At 30.3% G+C, this 19,741-nt stretch overlaps 1 protein-coding gene across 5 annotated transcripts in view; it reads left to right on the top strand.

The window, feature by feature from the left end:
• Window positions 1-404: 404 nt before the first annotated feature.
• The window catches only part of LOC113509900 (uncharacterized), a 42,142-nt gene continuing 22,805 nt past the window's right edge, over window positions 405-19,741 (top strand). For 2 of the 5 annotated variants that reach the window (XM_052899250.1, XM_052899245.1), the window contains exons 1-2: window positions 405-819; window positions 18,128-18,284. In XM_052899250.1, the coding sequence (XP_052755210.1) occupies window positions 18,147-18,284 (138 nt within the window). In that variant the 5' untranslated portion in view covers window positions 405-819; window positions 18,128-18,146. Of the gene's footprint in view, window positions 820-13,754; window positions 13,934-17,378; window positions 17,563-18,127; window positions 18,285-19,741 lie in introns of those variants that run through there. The other 3 variants (XM_052899249.1, XM_052899246.1, XM_052899247.1) reach the window with 3 other exon arrangements.

Raw genomic sequence — 19,741 nt, 5'->3', positions numbered from 1 at the left:
TATATAACGACTGCAATGTTCCTTCCGTTAAAGCTCCTTTACTTTGCTTGGCGCAGATATATATATATATATATATATATATATATATATATATATATATATATATATATATATATATATATATATATATATCTTCATTAACAATACCTTTCATGTATTTACATAATATTCCATTATTTAATCACGTTATAGAAATACATGAAAACTATTACCGATAATTTTTATCACGTACATTCAATGTTCTCTATCATGCGAACGAAGTCGTAGGTACTAATTAGTTTATTATTACGTAGGTACGATTAGAGGACATCCTACGCACGAAATAAATCGCGTGAGGCTGATAAAGAGAAATTGAATTCAGCAACTTATATTCAATGCTTCTTAAATACGCAGTACGTTAGCAGCTCGTGATCGTACACAAATTATAAATTCATCTATTAACTGTTGTATTAACCAAACATTATTTATAATAAAAAAAATAACAAATATTTTTTTTTTTTATATACTGAACAATTTTCATGCATGTTTAGTGAATAGTTCTAATTTTATTTAGAAGGATTATTTACCTACTGAGTTCTCAAAGACAAAATAGTGTTTTATCTGTGATTTCTGGAGTTTATTGTGCTAAAACACCTCCAACACTAGCAGGAAGACCATAAATCAGTGTGTCAAACAATTTCAAGACTGGACTCTGGACTTTGATATAGTGCTGTGTAATTTTCGACACTAGATGGTAAACTTCAAATTATATGACAAGTGACTAAAACATATAAATCTTTACAATAATCACGTATTAATATTACCTAATATAGATATTTGGTAAGTAGATACTAAATAATTTCTTTATTGTATCATACTCGCTGATAAATGTTGTATTTATTTTAATTTTATCATCATAAAAACCAGTCATTTTTTTAGTACATACTCATAAATACTTATATTAGTACTTACTATACCATATTATGATCAACCGTCAACTGTCGGTTGCTGAATATAGACCTCTCCTCCTTATGAGAGTTTGCCGGTAGTTGCCATGCTTGGCAAGCGGATTGGCAACCGCAGTTAAGGTTACGCTGCCTTCCATCCTTCGATCATTAAATTCCCTTAGTTGCCTCTTAGGGCACTTACGGGAAAGAAAGGGGAGCCTATGTTGTTTAATGTTAATTGATAATAATAATACACTCTACCAGTTAGTAAAATAAATGCAAAAATATGTAACTTAATACCCCAACATTCAATGTCAAGGACTTTTTCTTTTTTTTTCATTTGATGAAAATTGTACTAATTATGTAAACATATCACAAAAAAAAAGTTATTATTGTATTAAAGTAAAATACAACAAACATAGAACAAGAATTTCAAATTCTACTATAAATAAATTAGATATAATTTGATGAGATGAACATGTGATATTGATCACCATAACTAACCGCATTGCAACGTAAATTCCCGCCAACTGTTCGCGTACGAAAATCTATTATCTGTCAATATATCGAGTCTATTGTGTTACCACAAAAAACGCATAAATCGAATCGATCTTGTAGGCTCGCTATTCATTCCAGTCTCATGGGTCTGACATCCCTAAAGACCCATACATATTTGGTAGTACTAAAAGTCAAAATATTGTGTATCAGTTGTGCTAATGGTGGCACTTTGTAAAGTCGCTATTAAGCTCGCATTGTGCTTTACAACACGGGATATTGTGACCAAATGTGCATTATTTCGCGGTTTCTAAATTATATTATTTGAAGACACATAAAAAATATCATAGTATTTTGTTAAAAACATCGTCATGGCACGTACGGCACTATATCACTTTTACCTTTATAAGTCTTTAGGTACTAAATACTTACTAGTCATTGCCTAAATCTAATTATAATGAGAAAATTAACTCGTATATTTATTTGATTATTACTTCTTAATAACCAATCATGATGAAATCTAGTATATAAGTACTATTTTGCAGTGAGAAGGATTATAAGTTACTTTCTATCCAAGTCACATAAATTCGCGAACACAAGTGGTAATATTATCAATGTTAGGTGTCAGTTTGTCTGTTTATTCTTTACCACTCTAGTGGCTTTATGGCTTAACCTGATCACTGAAACCATTTAGAATACATGCATATAAAAAGACTAAAAGGCTACTTTTTGTCTCAATCAATTAATATGTTCCAGTCGCGCAAATTAAGTCGCCAGTTTTTGGCAAAAGATTCGTAAATGTAATTAAAACAGAACATCTCTATACCGATGCCTGCCTAACCTACCGTCATTCGCAGAAACCATTCGAGCATTTAATTAACAAATCACATTAGAAACTCACCAAAACCGTCGATCTGATTAGATTAGTGTTTTGTAATGAGAAAATCATTGGAATCGAAGTATAAAAAATCACAGGATTCCGGGATCAGTCCCGGGATACTCGAGAGCCGAATGACTATAATGCCATTATGATTAGCATTATTTAGAGGGGCCGCGGATTCCGGTTTACGGGATAAAGCGAATTTCGCCAAACACAATGAACATTTTTTTCCCTCCACCGTGCTTTTTAATTTAGCCCCAACATCTGTAGTCTTGCTGTATAGAGGTTTTAATCGTATTTGTTACGCCACATGTTATTGATAGTTGAATGGTCTGTTTAAATATTTTGATGATAAAAACTGTCGTGTGACTGTCTTTATACTTAGCTAGGTAAACTTTTATGGTTCCGTAGATACATTTGAACAAACGTTAAACAATCATTATTAATATAAGTTAATAACGGAATAAAGTCTATATTAACTTTAACAACCTTACTCACTGTCGAAAATACTGACGATCTAACTAATTCCTAACTAATGAAAACTTGCAGAAAAAAAAATATAACACACTTACGTATTTTGTTATAGTACGACATTACTTAGAAACAAAACAATATAGAAAGTAAAACTCTGTGTCACAGATAAATTTCTGAATCCACTACAGAGCTAAAATGTTATCGTTACCTAATCTAATTTCGTACGTACTAAGTTGATAGATACGTAGAACAATGTGCACAAAAATAAAGTCCTTGTAATATTGACCTTCATATCTTTATAGATTACCTACACACTTTGAAATCAAAAACACATACAAGGTGACAGATAAATTCGTATAACTTTAGTGTTCTTTAAATCTAAAAATATAACGGAACCCCAAAAGCATTCGTCACGAGCTGGATGATATTTAATTTATGTGGGGATTTTAATAAATAATTATAGACTCGATTTGTAAACAGTAAGCTGAAAGTTTTATTTTTTAACGTATTTTATTGCACCAGTTAATCCGGTATGGTTCGTCACGGGTAGATATTTAGAGTAGACGCGGCTGCACTAAATATGAATCTATATTCTTTAACGTTAACATTAATCACAAAAGAACATGTGATTTACACGACAACAGCACGTATCGATGGAGTTTAGTCTACGGGTACGCTACTGGCACCATCGTCTCGAATTTTAAGACGACAACAAAAAGCCACATTATACTCGTTTTATAGTTTTACTAGTTACTGAACACTGGACTGACCGCGAAACACGTGCTTTGTGTCCCATACTTACATACGAAACAAAGAGTTTCTTTATAAAGAAAATTTTATACGGCCCCGTTAACAATTCCTTTGTCCATTTTAAATGCCTATTTCTTAGGGCACGTTTTCATAATTATTACGCAACCACTAGTAATACTCCATGCATAAAATTTTAATATCAAACCTATACTATGCCCTTTGTCGGTCTGTACAACGATTCAACATAAAAATCGTATAATTAAAACTCAAATCGAAATATCGACGCCACAACCGTCTCTGTGTCAGTGACCGGTCCTGAATAGGACCTAATTTTTTTCAGGGTTTCGATTTGTGGGTTCTTGCTTTGTGATACAAAATTAATGATTTTTGGTCAGTGCTTCGCAGCGTCAGCGGTTACAAAGGGCCCAGTGACAATAGTGTCCCGCTGTCTGCTATATTGACGGAAGGCCTGCTACCTACGCTCCTGCCATCGAAGCAGCCCTACTGAACCTTTATCCACAACATTTTTAGACTCGTCATGTACCAAATAGAAGCTTGTGAGAATGCCACGATATTTCATAAAATGATCCCCTAATTACTAATAGTTTGTTATTTTCAATTTGTACTCATTGTTCGTCCACAGAACGCAAGTGCATACCACAGATGCTTTTATTAACTTTTAGTAGTTTTTTTTTTTCTTATATTCTTATTTTTCATTTTGTTCTTTTCTTACATTATATTCTTTTACAGAAATGTTTTTAAAGAATGTACTGAGTGAATAAAGTCAAGTTATTTCTCAGATTACATTAATAACGCACAACATCAATGTATTTAAATAGCAAATTTTAACGAATATTTTTCCTATATTGTTCATGCCTTCTCCATATTTTACAAAAATAAAATATATATCGTGTGTAACAGTATGTATGATGTACTTCCTGAATAACTCCTGTACATGCCCACTGATGGGCACTGGTCTCTCTTTGTATCAAAACTGTAACCTTCAATTACCATACAGGTTAGGTTGATGATATAGGATTTTATTTCGAATTTTCCTTCTCCAGAGAAGGTACCAGCACTGGTGCTTTATTCCCTTAGTCGCTTATTACTACTTCTTAGAAATGAGAGGAGTCCATGACCTATACATTGTACCTATTCATACTCCTTCATTAAACTTTAGACTCTAGAATATCGATTTAAAATTGCTTGTTCATTAGTGTCTTACAGGATAGAGGAGTTCGCACAAGAACTATTCGATGCTTCTGATGATCCTTCCTTCTAATTTACCACCGAACTATACAATGATAACTAAGGCTCTATCCAGCCTTACATAACGTGAAAATTCTCCACTTTCCCACGAAGCGATTCACATCATTATTCCTGGTGGTTACTGCCAAGATGGATGGTGGAACACTTTTCCTGTTTCTACATTTCCAGAGAAATACATCATATTATACGCTTCAAAATAATGATGAATAATGAATCTTCTGTGCAAGCTCATTTCATCATCTTAAAAAAAATGCACTTATGATATTTATAATATATACAGACGAATACAATATCAATATGCTCAGAAAAATGTATACACAAGTACATATATTACTCATATTATTATATTGAATAGATACCGCGCCATACAGTCTTCTGTGAATATCGAACATTCCTTTCGTTCTACTACTGACTCATAGTTGATATTATTATATTTATATCATATACTAGCATGGTGGATATGAAGGAAATATCTAGATGTAGATAAGGATAAAAATATGCGTAGATACCTTATTTGGTAAATTATATCAAAATAAAGACATGTGGTGGGCAAATTCCACTCGATTAATATACATTTTGCTATACATTTTGTTATAAACAGTTCATAACAAAACATGAAAAAGATCAATTTCTAACTTAAATACTAGTTAATTATGCTTTTAATATAACCTGTGCATACAATAAGCATATAATCATAATATACTAACGACCTAGCCCTACCTGTGCGCGGGCAGATAAACAATAATGTATAAGCCTATGTTACTCACTTATTATAGCTACGATAGGTGAAGTAATTTTTGAGTTTATCCATTACAAACGAACAATCAAATCTTTATAATAAAAAATATAACATACCTACGTGTGGTCTAAATTCAATAATGGTGTCACAGTTTACAATATAGGTAGTACTGTTTACTCAAAATTGTGCACTAACAATAGAACTATGTTGAACCAATAAATTACGCAGCACATTTGGGCAGACCAAAACATCTTGGCTCGTTCATAACACGAGACCACTAGGCGCCCATACATTAGGGTGGTCGAGGCAACTGTTGTCGGTTGTGACCACTATTTAACCCAAATACGAACTATTATACACTATGGGCATTGTGGTCACCCCAAGTTTAACAATCGTCGCAGTAATTTATGGCATTTCAATATAATTTCATTAGCACCAAACTATTTATAAATCCGTACGACAATATCAATTCTACTGACGACAGTGTACGGTGTTATGGCCAATAAATTAGGGGATTATCTTGTTCGTAGGTTGTGATTAGGTGCCGTCAATGAATTTTGAGGGAAAGGAGAAAATTAAATGGTGTAAGCTCACTTAATGGCAGATACAATGACATCGGCAACAAAACATAAATTACTAACATTAAAGATGGCATCCTTTAAAATAAAATTGAATAATAACTCATAACTCGACAATACAACTTTATCCTGGATAATAGATAATTATTAATAAATGAGAAAGTATGGATTTAATAAAATTTGATAATAAAGTTCTGAGATCATATAAACTAGGTAGCTACTTTTCATCATAATTCATGAATAAAATAAATGTAACATTAGTTTATAGAGAAAAATAAAATAAACAAGTAAAAACCTTTAAAGAATTGCCTATGCACAAAAAATATATATTTTCAAAGAGTTTATTACATTTAAGTTATAGTCTCTAGAAATTTTTCATAAGTGTCTCAAAATGAAAAAAAAAAAAAAATAAAGATTTAAAAAATAGGTACCTAATATTTATGCTATTTATCAACAATTTTATTTTATCCTTAATAATTTAATAAATTTGAAAAATTGTTCATTTATTACCCGATAGCGCCTTAACAGTTTAACCAATCATTATGAATTTGATATACACGTACTATTGGGGATGAATAAGGATATAAACTACTGTTTATCCCGGTCAGTAAACATATCTTAAACGGACGAATCGCCAGTAAAAAGCTATTTTAATTATAAAACTAATATAGACAAGATAGAACTTTTTCGTCAAACTGCAAATAACTGACCACTACAGTACAAACGAACTAGCAATTTTGCAAATAAATTACAATCTTATCTTCTTTTTTTAAGCAATTTAGAATGGCAAACAAGCTGAGGGCTCACCCGATGGAAACTTGTAATCGTTACCTATAGACATAAACAGTACTATGGATATAACAGAGTACAACGTGTCGCCCATAATACCCTTCATACGTTGCCATTCCTGAGGAATTATTGTCTTCTTATTTATCAAATTATTTATTGTGTAGGTAACACCTAATTAGTAGCTTAAAATCCTAAACATGTTATTATACCTAAAACAAAAACTACAACAATAGTGGAACATGGGCTTTTATCGGGAAACCAAACAAAATCGCCAGAGTATCGAGTTATAAACAATTCCCGTAATTCATTCGAGATTCGCGTGGCGTCTAACAGAGATATACTGAAATGACCAATCACGAACGTGCACTGCCTGCAAAACATTGACATTTACCTCAAAGTGACCATTGTTGTTACACCGATGGGAGCCGAGCTACATTATTTATGGAAACTTTAGCTTATCAGTATCGAAGGAATAACATCTTAAGATACTAACTTCTACTAACGAATCGTACCAGCTCTTCACTCTGAACTGAGAATTAAAGATAAACTCTTTGTTTGATTCTTAGCGGAATCAATTTTTAAATATCTCGTTAATGCTTCAGTTTATAGTATAAACAATTTTTCAACAAAAGAAAAGAATACGACCTTATGTCTAAAAGAAATAACCACTTATACATATAATAAAATATATATTCATATGTTTACTCTATTTTGTAAAATAAGCGTAGATTTCAGAAGCAAGAAAACCAATTAAATAAACATCTTCTAGATGGAATATCAAGATGAATCGTACACTAAATTTTAAATTAGACCTTTAGAAATACAACTGTGAAAACTGTATCCAATTTATTGCAATAGTCTTTGCGTCATGGGAGCATAAACAAAGAGCAAAAAACAAGACAAAATTTGTAAAAAAAATATTGTTTTCTCATCTATTAGTCTTATTAAGGCCCCTTATATTATTTTTTGTTATGTATCTCCCATGTCTAGTTACAATTTAATTGTATTAATAAAGTATACAATCCTCTATTTCTTATCAAACCAGACTTTGTTTTTAAGATCATGCTAAAAATATTTAAAAACACACACACACACACACACAAAATTTATTAACTAACTATTCATGTTTATGTTCGGTACGGTGTAAATAACGCATACTTCCAAGGTTCCATTCGATAGTTACATTTGCTCCGAAATCGGCTATTTCTATGTCCATTAGTTTAATGTGATTCCTTTTAGATGTTAGAAAAGTAGCGCGTTCCTTACATCTTCCTAATGCTCTTAGTTTTTATCCTTTCTCTAAAAGGTCTAAACCCGATGTTATTGTAGACTGTATAATGCGTTTATTTTCATTACGTTTAAGCTAAATAAATATATTTAATATCTGACAGATTTTTTTATAACTATGTAGATAAAAATATGACAGTGGACCAAGAGGAATAATGTACAAGTAACATTCTTGAAAATTGATTTTATAGAGAAAAATACTCAATGAAATTGTGATTATAATATTAAAATACTTAGCAAGTATATATATATTATTTATTAATTAGTTTAAATTAATATGATAGAAAAACGCTTCTACGTACGTAGAATATATTGAATTTTGTTTGATATTATGTAAAAGATAGCTTTATTTCACTGATTAATTACTAATTAACAACGTTCCAGATCGCTACAGTGAATCATTATAATTATTTCCTAGTTAATTAGAGCATGGTACAATATTCTTCCTTTATTTATTATCTCAATACATATTTAGTTACTTATGACACCATTAGGTATGAAAAAAACCAGAACGGAAAGTCTTACAAACGTAAGTCTATGTTGTTAATAACCTTACCTACATCATAATTACAGTTTCAGCTATTTCTTTTTATTCTTTGTAGAAATGTTAATTGCCTAACTAGCATATATATACAAATAATTTACAAGAAACTGCAAATACCTAATTAGGTGCTCGTTGCAGAGACGTGACATTCATAGACGATATGCCATACACCGTGTTTTTTTCTGACTCTGTTATTCCTCTTCTTAAATATAACAAATAATCCAATACCTTTATTCTTTAAAATGCCACACTATCATGACTCAGTACAATTTTACTTAATGTGTCATTAAATTTAACAACAATCGCCCTTTTAGTGATGGGAAAGTGGACATCTTTATGTTTATAAGTCGTTAAGATTATAGCTTTTCTACGTGTATCCAAGTTAGGTGTAAGTTCCAGGGTATCACAATATGCATTACCATAACTCACCTGAGTTTCACTGCTATCGGTGCATTGGTACGCTTGTCGCCTTGTAACCCATCAGTTGTAAGGGCACCCATAGCATAATAAAACACGAGAACGCACAAAATTTTATGAGCCTATAAACCCTCTAAAAATCAACGACCTAAACGATGTAAATCATTTCCCTAATATAATATTATCCCACCGAAAGCTCTCTAGAGCTCTAAAATGAAATCGTAAATACATTTTTTTATCTCTACTGCTATTTTAAACTATACCTATATCTGGATAAAACGAGGCGTTCTTTCTGTGATTTAACAATATTTATTGTTATAACATTGATATACCTGTATACAGATTGATATAACTTTTTTTTTTCGCGACTTAGTATTAAATTTTATTTGGAAGTTTCCTTCTTTTGTACTGATCCATTATGTTTTGTTCACGAACCACCTCTTATGATATCCGTAAACGTTTTAAAGTGACAACGCTTTATAATATTACACTGTCATTTGTGAAGTGAACATTACATAAATCTACATCAAACCGATTGAAATTATTTTGTTTAATCTCGCTACCATTAGTATGTGTGCGACTACCAGCGCTCCAATATTGACTACTATTTTTATTACCAGAAGTTCTACAACGTTCCATATCCGCCATCAAGTTAGTTCATAAAATATTTACATCCAACCAATAAATTTTTTAGAGTTTCATATCTTAAAATGTAAAACGTAACCCTTGTAGGATCTCTTTATTGTCCGTCTATCTGTCTGTCTGCCAAGACCCCTTTTCTCAGGGACGAGAGCAGATATCAGGCTGAAATTAATATTGATTTAACTTAAGACTACAATCCCTTGAAGCGTGAAAAAATCAAACTTCTAAGTCAACGCAATTAAAAGATACGGCCTCTATAGCATATATTTGGACAATTGCAAGAGAATTAAATTTCCCATCCCATTGACCTAGAATCATAAAATTTGGAAAGAAGTAATGGGGTATAGCACAAGTAAGGGGTAAAATCTGAAAACTGTAAATTTGTAGTTACAACACAAAGAATATATATGTTTTTGTAATACAAAATATTTTTTACGGTACACTCGGTGCGCTTATCCAACTTGCACAGTCAGTTCTTAATCATTACATACAGCATGTTATTAGCGCAATATTCTGCATAGATTAACATCTCATATCACTTATCAGTCGTCACACATTTTTCTTGGTCGTAAAATGATAATTTCAAATATCAATTCCGCTCGCAAACAATTTTTACTGTCCAGGTGCATTATTAGAAGCACAATTATTATTTTTGACACTAACCCACAATGCTGGCATAGACCACACAAAGCACGTCGTTTACCGCCAAGAAACTCTCACTATTGTGATTGTCAAAACAAGATCGGTTACAATAAATCTTATTAAAAGTCTGCCACACACCGCCATTCATCCACCTCTTTAGTAAAATCTCAGAAAAAAAATATTAACAGTGTATTGCGGAAAGCTTTTGTAGCCATACATCTGCTGGTATACCTGCATGATCGTTCGTGTCCAAACATTAATTGATAAATGATAAATTGTAACGCTGTTTTATTTTTAAAATCGCCTGTTCTTATTTACTAAGTGAAGATACAATTTTATTTATGACTATAGTACTTAATGTAGATGGGTAATATGGATACCGGTCCAATACCTAAATATTGAGTTCCTCTGGATACTAATGGCGGGAAAAAGGGGAAAAAGCGAGAAAAAAATTAACTATTTCGATATCGCTCATATCAGTCGAACATCTTTTATTTATACCACAAAGGTGACACACAAGCAAACAGCCCGTCTAACAGTAAATGGTTTCTGTAGCCTATGGACGCCTGCAACACGTAAGGTGTCACATGCGCGTTACCAACTCAAAATTTGTTTATTTTTAAATAGGTATGTCAAAAGTCTGTTATCCAATATTGTTTTTTGTATAGCAGATATTTAATATATTCATTATTGGACCAGTTATGGATATTGTAACTAAAATATACAAATATTGCTATATATTAACCAACCATAGTAGGTACCTAGTTTTTTTTTTTGATGGGTGAAAATGGAATGGGAACCCCGCCTGCGCTAACGGGATACGCTGGCGGAGCGCCAGTGAAGGGTGATAGATGAGAATGAAAACAGGCCAGTTAGCCCATCATGATGAATTCATCAGGAATTAACCATGATAGTTTCCAGGGAGAACCGCGAGGAGGTCGACCTGGTTGGGTATATTGCTAGCAATGAGATTCTCAGTCTTCATTACTAACAATCCCTTTCCCCCTAGTAGGTACCTAGTTGCACCAATGATGATAGGATATATATGTATATAAAATATGGGCGCATGACACGCTATATATAGTCCTGAGGACAGTCATATATATATAGTTTATAAGCTTTGCAATTCTACGATTCTTTAACAATTCTTGTGCTTTAACAAGCGTCAATTTAGCATTTTACATCATGGGAACTGTTAACTTACTTCCAAGTTGTATAAAAATGTATAATTATTAAAATAACGAAAAAAAAATGTTCAAGGAGAAATAAGCTGAGAAATGCAATGAAACAAAGTAATTCATAGAGAGTATGAGATGAATAAGTAGTAAAAGATCATCAGCTATGAATTAATTTCAAGTACTACTACGTACATAAGTACAATCCATTTTTCACACCAGGATAAAAACTATCCAATATATCAAATGGATGCAAAAAACACATATTTACTAAATTTCATTAAATTGCTTGAGCGACTTTAATGTCAACGTTCATCGTGACACAGAATTTTATATACTACGAAAATATTATCTACATGTAGATAGGTATTTATCTAATAACCACTTTAGTGGCCAATATAAGCTAACCAAACCAATTACATAAAAAGCAATACTTAGACATTATAGTAAAAGAAAAAAGGCAAAATTTTATGTCATTCTTAAAAGGTCTTGATATAAAAAAATTAATCATTTTAATTGAGAAATATATATTAATTTGTAACCATTATTCACGTATTTGTAATAATTTTAATTTAAATACTTGAGCCTTCAAAGTATTAATAAGTTTAAATGTGATAATTTTCACTGCCGATTCATATACAAAATATTTGTTATGGTTCTAAAAATTGTATTTAAATAAACAAAATGTTTTGAGCATATTTAGAGGTAGAACATGATATTACGTATTCTCTGTTTTTTATATTACATTTAGGTAAAGCACATTTAATTCTAATTGATTATATTCACTTAAAACTAATTCGACTTCAATACGTAAATAATTCAAAATTCTTTTATTCAGACTTCCGCCAATACAGCTTTGACCTTATGTTATTCAAATTATTATCCTAATGTCTCTCTCGCTCTAACATACAGGTTACCATTATATTTTTTTGTCTCGTACGTTGCCAATTTATATATTTTATAATCCAAGATTATATAAGTATAAAAAAATATTATTTTTCATGTACAATAAATATAGTTAAATATTAAATACTGTAATTCTATTAAGTGCATAAAATACCTAATAACACAGTATTTTGTTATTCTATACCAAAATTCAAAGAATTTATGAATTAAGCTATCGATTTATTCCAATAGTCAAAAAAATATTTCTAAAATGTGAACTAAAACCATAAATTAAAAATATTACACCATAGATTTAAATATTTATATATTACATCCATTCTTTTTCTACAGTAATTAGTATTAAACATATGATAGATAACGAAAAATTATACGATCATTTTTCTGCATGCCTACCTGCTATTATTAATTTATACGTGAGGCAATCTTGCTTCTTGGATTTAAAATTTTGAATTTCTGGCCACCATCTTCATAAGATCTTAAACATTAGAAGCCAAAGCGGTGAATTTATTTACATACAAAAAAATATCATCCTCATGCTCTATGCCAAAGATAGCATTGCCATTGCGTTACATATATAACAATTTGTGTTACTTTTGAATTTGTTGTACTACTCCCACTATAATATTTACTAGTATGAAAACCCAAATGTATAAATTTGACACATGATTGAATATTGAAGTTAATTTTGATTGCTTATATCAATATTTATTTGATCTTTTCAATTAGTTATATCGCTAATAGAAATGTATATAATCAACAGGATTTAAACTATGCAATAATAAAGTTTTGCCTACGTGTATCATAAATAAATATCGTAATAGTACGGTTTCAAGCAAATATTACCAATAGTCTTCCAAATAAAGATTTTAATCATCTCATTTACAGATTTTTTAAATATAAAGTTATAAAATTATACATCATAGCAATCACTAAAAACTAAATGACCAAATTAATAATTTATATTAATTAATTTGAATGTTTGTGATAAGATACATACATATCTGTCATGCCTATTAGAGTAGACGGAAACAATAGAATTGTGATATCTATATAAGAATAAATGTTAGTAAGTGATCAATTAAAGATTAAATTTGGATAAAATTTATTTTCTTTAATAACTATGAGTGCCATACTTTTTTTACGAATAAAATGTTACTTTTTGTGCAGTTTCGTGTAACTTTTGTCTATCAAATATTGGCAACACATTCCTCTTTTATCTGTGGTCGTAGTTCGTACTTGTCTGAACATGTTTAGATATATATATACAAACAAAACGCATTGAGCTTTGTTTGAAGGTTCAAGCATCATTTTTAATTTATCTATAAAAATGAAATAAAAAAAAAAAAACAATATTACTAGTATGTATCGTTCAATGGTGCTTACACTAAACATGTATGGATAATTCATGTTTATTGGAGGGGTAAGTTTTAAAAAAAATAATATGAACAACAACGGTTGCATTTATCAAGTATTTAATTAACACGATAAATTTTTACTGTAAATCATCACTTAAACATGTTCTTATTTTGATCGTTTGCATCTTGAAATCTTTATAGTTTTTAATTGCTATGTCATTTACTGCTTATTATTAATTTGTAAGTTGCATCATGTAGCTTAGTTAAATAGAATAATTACTAACAATTTGAAGATTATATGCATATTGGTAAATGTATTAAAATATTACGTGTTTTAAATTACAAAATAACAGTATTGTAGTACATGAGCCGCAAAATTTACTAAATTAATAAATGTAAGTGCACTCAGTAATTATTAAGATAAAAAGAAATTGGGTAGTGATTGGAACCAATATTCTTTTAATCCAGTTAAAGCAACAACTGAATAGCAATAATCATTCAGTTTCTTAAAAGTACCTTATGTTGACGACTAAATATTTTAATAGAATTAAAATTTAAACAATAACATAATAACTGAAAAATGTTTTTTATACTTTAGACATTTAAAATTTAAAGAGATAGATTAGAATATAAATAGTCTCTATTTAAATAAACTTGTTAAAAAGCTCTTCTAGGTCTTCACTTTTTATATTTTATCAATCAGTTTGGAATATTGATAATTGAAGGAAATTCTCTCCCATACAATAGACCAATTTCCAATGTTATATTATTAAAAGTTCCTTTTTCTATTCTATAATTTATGACGCAATAGTATTGGGCAATTATTTAAGTTCTTATCTTACAACTATGGGCAAAGTAAATATTTTTTATCTATTTAAAACACTTAACTACATAAATGTGCGAGTTACTTTATTTTTAAACACAATTTAAAAAGACCATTTTCTTATAAAATTATTCATGAACTTTGTTTTAAGGTATCATTAATATTACTAAAACAATCATTTATATATTTTGCACATTTAATCATGCTGAAGTGAGTATTGCTAGTCAATTGAAATACAATTTGTATATTTCTAATGAAGCACTTGTATTTAAATGTTTTAGTAATGTAATTGGTTAATGGAAACCCAGAAGACAAAACTTTTAGGTACAAAATCTATTAACCATTCTGAAACTTTTGTTGTATATATTTAAAAATCCCAAAAACGTTAGTAGCTAATGAGTATTAATGATAGAAATTATATTTCTGTCTAAAATTTCATGTACAGTTTGGGTATATTTATATGTCAATCAATTGATTTCATTCAGGTACAGATATTATTTAAAATTAATTTTATTCCACACCATTGTCCTTATATATTCAGATAAGAATTACCCCATGTCTCTAGTTTGTACATGACCTATTTATGTACATATTATTCAGCCTTTTAATTATAATTGTATAACCAAATATTCAAATATCTTTACATACATTCATATTAATGGGATATCATGATCCTGTTTTAGGAATGAATCAAAAATCTCTGGAAGTAGAACAGATGCTTGCTTAAAAGGAACAAGTTCTGAATTAGATTTTAATTCTCATTCTGTGCAAAGTTTAATTCTTTCATAAGTAAGATTTATTTCCACTCTCAAGTAATTTAAATTGATTTTGTCTTGTTCTTATAATTATTGAAATATTAAACCATTTTTGAAAAAAAACTGATCTTGCTTGATAAATTCAACTGCTATTATAATTTGTAAAGCCAACAAAACATGTATGGGTCATGTCATTAGTTAAGTGTTTAAATCAAAGGTGACCTTAACATTGACTCGCTCTATATATGATCAGTATATTAATAGATGTAACAATCGACTACTCAACTAAATGAGATGTGATACTTTTTATTTGTTATTAATTTTGTTATGCTCCTCTTCAATAAAGTATCTATACTTAATAGTCTAGTTTTGAATAATTGTAAATTAAAAAATAATTTATTCAAAATTTTCCACTCATGTAACCAATTTATTTTGTTAACTTCTAGTATTTTTTTATGAATTAATGTTCATAACTCAACATTATCTTCTGTAAGTTTAAATAATCACATTATAGTATATTATCAAAATAACATTTTCATCCTTTCATATTATATTTAACAGGCTTTATATTTGTTTGCCACCATCCTTACTCTATATAATAGTAAAATATTAAACTGTAGTGAGTAAATATTAAACTAAGTTTGATTATTTTTTACTCCTCAACGATTCAAGCCTCCTACACAAATTTCCATCGCTATTTACAACTATTTCTTAGTTGCATTGCTCGAGTGTATATATTCATTTTAAAAGATGTTTTCTTCCTATCATATCTGCAATTCTAAATATCTGCTTTCATTCTATGATGTCTATTACTATCAAGTAATTTGATGTTTCCCTAGTATTTATAGTAACATTCAACTCCCATTTCCACACTAATCCTCTCATCTGGGCCAGTTCTACGTGTGGCTAATACATTCACAATCAAGCTGTGCCTAAAAGCACGTAAGCTTCCTGATATCTTCATAGGCCTCACGGAGCGACCTCGCTGTTCCGAGAATTCGTGAACATTGGAGGGCCACAGCTACACATTCCAGGATTACGTGAGCAGCCGTTTCTTCGGCGTCAAAATAGCGAGGCGATGGACCATTATCCGTATTATATCATTATTTTACGGATTTTCCTGTCTAGATATAATAAAGGTTTGGCAGTCGTAGATTCAACGTTGACATGGCTAATTTTATTTATATTGTCAACAGTCAGCATTCTGTGTCCGTCCATCTTTGTTTTTATATGTCAGTGGATCTTTGATGAATCCATGTTCGAAACTGCGAGAACGGAAGAGGAAGAAGTAGAAACGGGCCTGCCACTTTCGTTTTACAATCTCTTCTAGCTAGGTCATCTGCGGCATCGTCGTTATCATAAGATCCACTATGCCCCCCCCCCCCCCCCTTTCCATTGAAGGATAAGAACTTCAATCTTACTTTAAGCACTACTTTTTCATCTGACTTGCAAAATGTGAAGGCTTTGAATCCGACTGTCTTTTGTGTATATATTTCACGCTGTCTTCGATGATTCTGAACCAATTTCGATTATATTTTGTAAAAAATATCATCGAAATTAGTTTGGTGGCACCAATACGGAAGTAAATCTATGGGATTTACTTCCGTATTGGTGCCGTTTTTTTCTAATTTAGTGTCAATTGATGTTAGCTTTTTGTGTAACAGAATTGTTATCTCTATTCACTATCAGTCAAGCTCTATCTTTGCAAATTAATATTGCGCACATGACGTAGCTCAGATGCAGATAATTCCATGATCATGTCAGCAAATCTTAGCCTTGACCATGATTAGGTCAACGACACAGTAGTAATACGTTTTAGACGAATTGTTTACTCATATTATTATGTAGGTGGCACCATTTGACAAGGTCGCATGTTATCTTGTATGATTTGTTTAGTTTGAATTTTAAGTTTTAACACTACATTCGTGTTTCTTTAAATTCAATTATGTTGTTGTTAAAACATTATATACTACATACAATATAAAATGTATATAGTGACTATTATTATTATTTATTGGTATCTCTCTAAGTATATAATCGTAATTGTTTATAATTAAGTAGGTTATATACCTACTTCACATTACAATTTTGCGGTTTTTAAAGGTAACCAACACTGGTAAGCATTTTATATTTATATTTTTCTTGCAACAAATGTTGTTAATGTATTTGTGGTTTTTTTATATTCATAGATATTTCTTTTTTATAGCTATAGAGGTAGATAGTCACTTAAAAGAAAACATTCAAAGAAATAACATTAAACTATTGAAACCGTTTACTGAAAATACTTTTTCCTAAAATTCCAACTTTTGTAATATTATTAAAACACGAAATAAAGAACTTAATTATAAATTAAAAAGGAGCTGAGAAATTACCTATTATATATCACAGTAGGCTTATATGTAAGCATAAATCGCTGTGATAAAGAATCTTTTATATCTAAATGTGATTAAGCAATCTAAATTTGCATAAGCATATATAAATTGAATAAAAGTTTGAGAAAAGAAAAATAAATATCACCACTATCAGTGATTAATAACAATTATCTTCAGAACAGTGAAGTCTATAAACTCAAAATTTATTACAAGGGTTTATAATTTTTTATCTTAATTCCCACAAGAACTAAACAGATCCCGCTTGGGCTCTAATAAACTCTAAATGTAACCACTTTTTTCTTGTTTCAGATGAGAAAAAGACTGAGAAATGGATAATAGGAAACGAAGACTGCTACAAATCCATAAGAAGGCAATCGTTAATGATTTAGATATCAACGATATCATAGACGAATTGTTCTCCAAGAAAGTTATATCGTTAGAAGAAATAGAACGAATTTCTAACTTTGTAAGTTTATACCTATACTACATTAAAAATAATTAATTAATTGAATTAGATTTCGACTGACGACGCTACTGATCTGATGACATCACTACTGATTTTAGTCACAGAGACAATTGCGATGGCCGAACAGTTCTTTTTTAATTAATGATAATGAAATGGTAACCTGCGCTAACGGTATACGCTGATGGGGCACCAGTGAGGGATGATAGATGAGGATTAAAAGGCAATTCAGTTAGCCCACCGTGATGAGTACACCTGGAATTCAACACAATGGTTTCCAGGGGGGACCACGTGAAGGTTGACCTGACAGGGTATATTGCTAGCAATGGGACTGGTAGTCCGCATTATTGACAATCCCTTCCCCCCTGCCCGAACAGTCGAACAGTTAAAAGGATCAATACCATAGATTAACAATGTCTATATTATGTACCTGTAAAATTAAAAACTCCGCATTTTTCAACTGGACAATAATCCAAAACAAACAATAAAAACTGAGGCTATAAGAGTGCGCATAAGCTGTAGAAACTGGTTTCTATATCTTATGTTAATCCTATACAATTCGTAATATATTATGCTTACTCCTGTTTACTAAAAATATTAATAGAATAGTGCAAATACTTTGTTTAGGGGGTTGATTGAAGGCAACATATCTTTGATATTTATTAAATAATTGAATAAATATCAAAGATATGTCGCCTTAGAGCATTCATCGAAAGGCATTCCCTCGTTTCTAACGTGAATTTATAAAATATTAAAATTCACTCTATAACAAAATAGTCGATACAATTAATTTATTAATAAAATAGATATCCCTTTATCTGAATTGATGTTTTCGTGGAATTCTAAAGATACTTTCTACTGATTTTAAGTAATCGCTATCCTTATATTCAACTGCTAATTTTTATTAATTACATTTTTAATAATGAATGAACTTCTTCCAAATGACTAATTCCTATAATGTATCGACACCAGTTAAGCTTATTATAATGTAAATCACTTTGGTAATCAGATAAAGATAATGTGGTAATTACATTTCGAGCGTTGACTCAATTGCCACGAACAAACAAAAACTTACTTTCATCCACATACAAAGTTTTTCATTTTTTTTTAATCTAGTCTACACACAACAATTATAGTAACTAGTAACTATTCAGGAGTCACAAAAATAATGCTTTAAATATGATTTTATTTCAAAACATGAGTTCAACATTTTATTGCATGTTTTGGAATATGACCAACATAGGATTTGATGTTGATTCCATTTCATTTTCCGGAATTACAATTAAAAGAGTCATAACAATCGATATTTAAAAAATAGGATTTTGGAAATAGACATATTAGAATGTTTAATTTCATTAATACTCATAATTTTTGCCGATCTACAATGTTACGAAATATTAGGCGGAAGTTGCAATCCAATATAGATAGTTCATAGAACCTATTATAAATAATTAAATTAA

This window comes from Galleria mellonella, unplaced genomic scaffold (assembly GCF_026898425.1).
Source record: "Galleria mellonella isolate WM207_F2 unplaced genomic scaffold, CSIRO_AGI_GalMel_v1 utg57, whole genome shotgun sequence".
Taxonomy (NCBI): Eukaryota; Metazoa; Arthropoda; class Insecta; order Lepidoptera; family Pyralidae; genus Galleria; species Galleria mellonella.
This window is presented reverse-complemented; position numbering and strand designations above follow the sequence as displayed.